At 43.0% G+C, this 8,317-nt stretch overlaps 1 protein-coding gene across 1 annotated transcript in view; it reads left to right on the top strand.

Moving 5' to 3' along the window:
• Positions 1–8,317, top strand: part of fhip1b (FHF complex subunit HOOK interacting protein 1B) — a gene marked incomplete in the record, with an annotated part of 18,025 nt that overhangs the window by 4,165 nt on the left and 5,543 nt on the right. The window contains 7 exon segments of the mRNA XM_037686232.1: positions 728–1,132; positions 1,371–1,601; positions 3,854–4,099; positions 5,722–5,889; positions 6,630–6,709; positions 7,282–7,451; positions 7,984–8,317. Coding sequence (XP_037542160.1) covers positions 728–1,132; positions 1,371–1,601; positions 3,854–4,099; positions 5,722–5,889; positions 6,630–6,709; positions 7,282–7,451; positions 7,984–8,317 — 1,634 coding nt within the window.

The following is an 8,317-nucleotide window of genomic DNA, read 5'->3' on the forward strand; positions in this document are numbered from 1 at the left end:
CAGTTACAGTCAGTGTAACAACAGTTACAGTCAGTGTAACAACAGTTGTAGTCAGTGTAACAACAGTTATAATAAATGTCAGAGAGCATAGTGTTTTTGTGCGATCACCCTTTTTCAGCATATAGGAGCTAAACTAATAAAATCCAGGCTCCAAAGAGACGTTAGTGTCTTCACCAGTTTGGACTAACTGTCATGCACATGCTGCATGTGCAATAAATGCGGCTGAGCCCTGCATCAGGGTTGCCAGATAAATTTAAAATGTCTTATTTACCCCCTCCTTTTCTGTGCACATGCTCAACAAACACAACTCACACCTCATCTTAGATGAGGTGTGAGTTGTGTTATTGTTTTAAAGCCACAGTACTATAGTTCTTCATTTCTTATCTGGCAACCCGAATGACATGGAAACTAAAACGTTTTCTGTAAACCTGCTAATTTTTTGTTTATTACCCCCAATAAACATTGAAAAAACACTAACGTTTCCAGAGGTGGTTGTCTGTGAACAGGGCCTTGTAGCAGGTAGAACACTTTGACCTGGTCGGTTTAAAAGGAGCTCCATGATGAAAAACTGTGGACTCCCCCTGGTCTAAACTGTTTAAAGTGCAATTGAGGCATTTTAAAATGATTAATAAAGGTTAAAGACCCATTAAGCAACTTCTTCTAACATTTTCACGTACCGTTATAAAATCACTACTCTGAATCTGGATGTGTTTTTCTGTCTCCTCAGGTTTCTTGGGTTTTGGAGCAGCACGAGACGTCGTCGTCCAGCGACGACCTGACAGCGGTGAGAAATAACACGGACCAGATGTTGTGTCTGCTGGCCGAGGAGCGCCCTGCCGAGAGCCCGGAGGGCGGACCGTGCGTGGTCCCCATGGGCCCCATACTGGAGCTGGTGGTCACAGAGAACATTCTGGAGCGTCTGATTCGGTGGCACCTCCGTCGCGGCCTGGACCTAGACATCCAGGGGGCTCTGCTCAAGCTGTTCGAGATGCTTATCGACCAATCCCAGCAGCCTCTGCTGCAGCACACGGCCGTCCTTCACCCCTTGCTGAGGCTGCTGGGAGCCTGCGCTGACCCAGAACTGGGCTGTCCCTCAGCCTTGGAGAACAGCTTAGTGCTGCTGCTCAACCAGGTACAGTCTGATGTCACGGACGCAGACATGTTCGAACCTTCTTTCTGCACTCCGAGCGTTAAAATGTTTAAAGTTTGAGAAATTGAAGACAAGCAGGTTGTATTTTTAAACGCACACAAAAAAGGTAAATTAAAAATGCTTTTGATCTGCACCCCGATGAAGACATTTGATCTTTTTAATGGGCAGTTATTGAATTTTGAGTAATTGCTTGTTAATTAAGTTCTCATGTCGTCGTTAGGTGTGCGCGTCCATGGCCCGGCAGCCGGTGGTCCTTGAGATGTTGTTCCAGGCTGCACCAGCACATCAGGGCTCCACCAATCTGCTGATCTTCTCCCTCCTCGTGCCCTTCATCCACCGGGACGGCGCCATCGGACAGCAGGCACGAGACGCGCTGCTGCTGGTGATGGCGGCCTCAGCCAGCCACGATGCCGTGGCTCGATACATCGCTGAAAACTCCTACTTCTGTCCGGTGAGCTCTTCTGCTCAGGCCTGGTTATTTCAGCCTTCAGCTTTGTCTCTAATAACCAGTGGATCTTCCCTACTCTTTATTAATGCAAAGCTTTGGGATGAATTATAAAAACCAGCTTGCGTTCTGACTCGGCTCTTAAAAAAGAGAAGGATGTGAGCGTGTGTGCTCGCTGGTTCTTATGCGTTAGTGATGGTGTGCGATAATGGAAGTGGAAGGAGATGACTCTGCTCTCTGACAGATCATTCATCTTTATCTTTGTCTTATCAGATCTTACCCAAGAACATGTTGACATGTTCAGGGAAGAACAAAATGTGACTGAGTCGACTTCAAATAGGAATGCTTAAAGTTTAACAAATGCAGAACTTCTTCCGAGATCACTCTGAGTTTATTTTTGCTTCGCTACGACTGGTTTGGTTGTTTTACACCTCCTCACCTGGTTAGATACCCAGAGAAGGTTTAGCTTTTCATGTAGCAGGAGACGAGGGAAAACATGTAGATGATTCAGAATAAATTGTTTTAATTCCCACACACAAGACGTGCATGTGTGTGGGAATGGTTGTGCAAAGTTTTAAATGAGTAGTAAAGGAAGCGATTAGGAAAAGTACGGTAACGCAATGAAAACACAAACAACAAAACACTGCATGGGTTGGACGAACAAGTGTCTGCCTTTAAAGAAACAACGGTAAAACAGAAACCGTAAGAATCGTGCGCTAAAGTTCAGTGGACATGACATCAAGCTGCGATGTCCTAAGCTGAGGTTATTCACTTAAAGTGCTCGGGGGCCGGACGTCCAGCAGTTATTGTCGTTAAGTTTGTTTTATGGTTTAAAATCTAGTTTTATTTAAAAATGAACTCTTTGGTGGGCCGAACTGAGCTCACCCACGGGCCTGATTTGGCCCTCGGGCCGTCAGTTGAATAGCCCTGTCCTAAACCATCAGTCTGATGGAAATAAACTCTTATAAAAGTATTCTTTGTTTATACTCTGGTTTAAAAAAGATTAAAATAAAGGAAAACTAGATTTATTTTTCAGGCTGTAAGGATTTTTAAAACAATAAACCAGTCATTACTTACTGGTTGGCTCCATTTTTGTTCATTTATACCTTTTAGAATGGTTTGATGACCAATTATTTAGAGCAAAGAACTGAATTAAACAAGCTAGTTGCCGGCATTGTTGTAATTCCTGCGTCCAACAAAGTTAAGTCAGGTCCTCTGGACCGTTTCTTTGTGTTTCGTCTTTCATCCGAAAGACAGATTCATAAGACAGAGTTTGTTGTGGCTCCTCGGACTGATGAAGTCCTTTGGATGAAACGTGAAACATGTCAACAAAAAGAATCCGTCCAGAGGACCTGATTTAACTGCGATGGATTTTTCTACCTGGATTATTGAGCATGAGTCTGGATGTAATTCCTTCAGTTGCCACTAGATGGGAATAAAGAGCCACAGCTCCTAAAGATGCACTTTTATAAAAGCACAGCATGTACATGTGTGTATGTTTTAATTTCCTGCAGTGAGAATATCTCTGCATATACAAGAAATTCAGCTCGCTAGTTTTAACGCTGCACTTTAAGAGTAAGCTGTGTTGGTTCAGCGCAGCTTTACGTTTCGCGCTCTGGCAGTGGAGAGCTTGCTCAGCAATCTTCTGCTCGTCTCACTTCCAGCAGCTTCAGCGTGACCTACTTTATGCTGAAAAGGTCCAGTGGAGGTGGCATCTATGACCAAATCTATTTTCTATCTTTGCGCACTCGCTCGTCACACTCCGCTTCGTTCTGAGCGGTGGAGCCTCTTGGAGTGTGGAAGTGTGAATGCTTCACTGCTCTTTTTGTTCCCATTTATATTTGATTTATTTAGGCTGCTGGTTATCCATTTTTGGATTGCCTTTAATTTATTAAAACCGCAGCTAGTCCAACCTTGTAGAGTGACTTCATATGAAGACTTTTGGATGACTTGAAGTTATTTTGCTTTACCAAACGGGGTTAAAAACCACAAATGCAACCTAATCATAGTACGAGCTCAAAAGTTTTGAACTGATGAATTATTAACACGTTCATCTGAATGAAAATGAAAACTGTTTCTTTAAATGTATGACTAATTTGGGTGGAAAAATCTTTTATAAATAATTGGCAAAACTATTTTTACTGAGTTGTTTCCACATTAATAATAAAACGTCTAGAAATCTAACCCAGTTAACCCAAACCTGGTGAAGCAGCCGACGATCAGCACCATTGTCCTGAAGCCGCTCTGCCTTCGGTCAGGTGTTGGCGACGGGCCTCAGCGCCCTCTACTCGTCTCTGCCCAGGAAGATCGAAGTCCGAGGAGACGACTGGCACGCCCTGCGGAGGGAGGACTGGATCGGCGTGTCGTCGCTTGTGCTCTTCATGAACTCTCTGGAGTTCTGCAATGCTGTGGTGCAGGTGGCACACCCCATGGTTCGCTCTCAGCTTCTGGGTTACCTCCACAACGGCTTCCTCATCCCGGTCATGGGCCCCGCCCTGCACAAGGTAGGAACACGAGACTTGCAGAGGAGTGGTTTGTTTTGGGGGATTACTTTCTGGGTTTGTTTTAATCTGGATGAAAATATGTAGTTATTCATTATTTACTCAGTTTTAGCTGCATATTAATATCGATGTTGTAGGTCTTAGGTTTTGGAGGCATATATATATATATATACATATCTGTGGCTGAGTGCTTAGAGCAGTCGTTCTCCAATGGGAGAGTTGGGGGTTCGATTCCACCAGCAGTCGCATGTTGGAAGTGTCCCTGAAGACACTGAACCCCTCACTGCCTCTGATGCGAGTCCCATCATTGTATGAATGTGATAAAGCTCTGATTAATCTACAGATTCAGATTATCTTTGCAGAGATGTAGTACAGATTGTGATGTAAACAGCTTTGAGTGTCTTGATTAGATAGAAAGACCTTTTCCATCAAAAGAGCCATTTTTACGCCTTCGTTAACTAAATTAAACGTGTTCAGAGCTGCAACAACTGTGATTATCAACTGGTGGTCTGTGGGCCACTTTAGGTTTGTTGGAGAGCTTTGTGGCCACTAGGAGTGACATTATAAAGCTTAAACTATCTAATGATTTTTAACAGTTCAGTACAATTCAAGACAAATGAAGAGACCAGATTATTGTGGGTGTGTGCATATTTTTTTAAATTAATAAAAACTGAACTATGCAGACTCATGTAATTGTTTTTTTATTGTGGAAAAAATAATTAAGAATAGAGATCAAGCATAAAGTTTAAGTGAGTACTGTATTTTTCGGACTGTAAGGTGCATTTAAAGTCCTTTGATTTTCTCAAAAATCGACAGTGAGCCTAATAATCCAGTGCACCTTATGTGTTAATCCTCGAACAGATTTTATGTGGTACAAGGTGCTCAAAAATCTGTCAAAATGAACTTGTTTCATTTAACGCGCCTTGTAATCTGGTGCGCCTTATAGCCCGAAAAATACGGTATGTTTTACTCCTTGTACTTGTTCCAGTAGTCGCATGTTTTCCAAAGAAATGAGCTAAAACTAGTCCTTTTTTGTTGTTTGTATAACTACCAATTAAATTCAGTTATGTCAGTTTTGGTCAACGCTTGAATGAGCCGCTGCCGAGGAACCAAAGAGCCGCATGTGGCTCCAGACCCCTGTGCTAAGCTTTCTAGGTTTTATAATGCGTATAGTTTCCTCAAATGACTGGGGTGACTATAAATTAATCTATAGTGATCACAGCCACCATTAGCCACCCCCTGGTTCCACCATTGTGCCTGCTAAATTTGCTCCCTCCACTCGCCAGGATCTGCCGCTCTGCGCTGCCTCAGAAAAGTAAGAGAATAAAAACGCTTCCTCTGTTCTTCTCCACACTGTAACTCCTACCCACTTGAAGATCTTGCACCGAGACATTAAGGTTTACTTCCATTCATTCTGTTCAATTCCAGTCCAGAAAAACACTCATCTCCAGCACTACAAACATTCACTCTTCAAATCCCTCAGAGACTCGGGACATTATTATTTGTGGTTTGAGCCATTTCATGTCAGAAATTAATTTTCACTAAAGAAATTGTCCTGATTTAGTATTTTTTTCTGATTTGTTACGTTACGATTTGTGTGTGTGTGTGTGTGTGTGTGTGTGCAGTCGTCGGTGGATGAAATGATCGCCAGCACCGCCTACCTAGATCTTTTCTTGCGCAGCATAACGGAAACATCCCTCCTGAAAACCTTCCTGCGCTTCATCCTGCTGCATCGCCATGACAATGACACCATCCTGGACACGCTGCTCACACGCATCAGCAGCAACTCTCGGGTCTGTAGACGTTCGTACGACGGTTTGTGTCGGAGCCTTGAGACATGAATGTGAATTCAGCTGTGTGGGCAGAGAGTGGGCTGAGGGCAAACACCGAGACAACAAAAGTTTTAGATTTATTCAAATGAAGACGGAAACTCAATCTCTTCTGTGTTGAACGACTGCTTCTGCGACACGTTCTTGAAAAACACGTCAAGTAAACGCTTGAACATCGTTTTATTCACAATTCTCTTCTGAAGGAGTAACATAGAATTAATTTCATAGGATTAGGGCCACGGTCAATTTTTTTTCTTAATTATGAGAAAAAACAGCAGGAATCCATCCATCTTTATTCTCAGAATTCTGACTTAATCTCAGAATTCTGACTTTAGTCTCAGAAATTTGAAAATTTTCTCAAATTCTGACTTTAATCTCAGAATTCTGACTTTTTTCTTAGAATTCTGACTTAATCTCAGAATTCTGACTTTTTTTTTTCTCAGCATTAAGAAAAAATCATTATTGCACCGTGGCCCTAATCCTCTTCCATAATTTCACCTGCAAAACTAAACGTCAGTTTTTCTAATGTGTGATTTTGTTACTTGTGGCGAAAAAAGGTTTTAGCTCTTGTGATAAATTAGTAGATAGTTAAAAGTGACTTTTAATTCAGATTAAAAGTCAGACGTTGGCAGAATTCCTTCGTTAAAGTAAACCTCTGTGTATTAGGACCGCTTCCTGACGGCTTCCTTGTCCGTGTGTTTCAGCTCTGCATGGTGTCGCTGAGTCTTTTCAGGACACTTCTGTCTCTGAACTGTGAGGACGTCATGCTGCAGCTCGTTCTCAGGTTTGTCTGCAGGAACATCTGCCTGTTTCTATCGATTCGTATCGTGTTTTAACGCACTTCTACACGAAGAGTCACACTTGCATCTTTTTTTTAGACACGTTGGCTTTTAAACATTATGAGGGAATATTGAGTTTGTGTTGCTTTAAAGGGAAAAGGGTTCCCTTTTGCAATTCTAGTCTAGAAAAACACTCATTACCCAAAACCCTCAGCGACGAGGGACATCAACTTGTTAATTTTCACAAACATTTTGTGAACAATAAATTATCTTTTACCCTTTTTTGTTGTTGAGCTCCAATACAAACTCTTTTTCATGTACTATGTATTCCCAAGATCTTTGTCTGTAACATATAATTTCCAACATAAGACACTTTTCACCATCAAAGTGAGGCGTGATGAGCAATATTGCCAAAAATTTTATATAAATATATATATATATATATATATATATATATATACTTATTTTTTTCAATTTGTTAAAGGAAATGACAATAATGTTTTACATTCATCTGTCTTTAATGTTTGGGTTAGGTGCTCGTAAGAAATGATCAAATTGTGTGTTTCTGAACATCTAGGTATCTTCTGCCCTGTACCCATGTAATGCTGAGTCAGCGTTGTGCTATCAGGGAGACCGACATGCACGGAAAGTCAGCCGACAAGTTCTTGTCGCTGATCCCGGAGTGCTGCCAGTTAAATGCAGCGACCTCTGCTGAGCGGGACGAGGACAATCCATTCTGGGGCAAAGGTGAACTGAGAATACCTACAAACACCACGGGAAAAGGAAGGAGGTTATAAGAATTAAAAACCTTTTCTGAAACCGAGCGGCGTTGTTTCAGCTACTCTGGCTGGTCCTGGCTGTTAGCAACTGGATACAAACGTAAAACTGTACTTTGTGAGGGGTGAACAGACAAGTTGCTGTTAAGAAGTGTTCATTTTCTGTTGTTTTAATTGTTGTGGTCACAATGCATGAATTAGACGGTGGTTCCCAACACTGGTCCTGGGGGAACTCCATCCTGCATGTTCTAGTTGTTTCCTGCTCCAACGCACCTGATTCAGTGATTTTATTACTTCAAATTTGCAGAAGCCTGTTGGTCACCCATTTATTCAAATCAGGCGTGTCAAAGCAGGGAGACGTTTAAAACATGCAGGATGGAGTTCCCCAAGGACCAGGGTTGGGAACCACTTATTCCAATAAAGGTTTTGGACACAGCCTCTACACAGAATCCATCGTGTCTAAAAGAACGTCTAACGGGTGTTGTGACTGTGTCGTCCCACAGCACTGAGCAACCCGAGCACAGAGCCTGCTGCTCTGCCCAAACCCAGCACACCGTCCCGCTTGTCTTTCTTCATCCGGCAGCAGAGCAGCGGTGCAGTATCAGGAGGAGGAGGAGGTACCTCTACTCCTGCAGGTGTGGATCCGCTGCACTCGGGTCCATCCAGCTCCCAGTCCCCCGACAGCCCGATGCATCAGCAGGCCAACACAGACTGCCTCGACTGGGATGCGGGTTACTTGGAGTACCTCAAGGATGCCCGTCGGGGTATCGAGCTTTGCTCCTGGTCGTGCCGAGACTGGTCGGCGCCCTACGATGGTGAAAACCCCTCCCCAAACAC

The sequence above is a fragment of the Nematolebias whitei genome, chromosome 13, assembly GCF_014905685.2.
Source record: "Nematolebias whitei isolate Nwh7 chromosome 13, NemWhi1, whole genome shotgun sequence".
In the NCBI taxonomy this organism is placed as follows: Eukaryota; Metazoa; Chordata; class Actinopteri; order Cyprinodontiformes; family Rivulidae; genus Nematolebias; species Nematolebias whitei.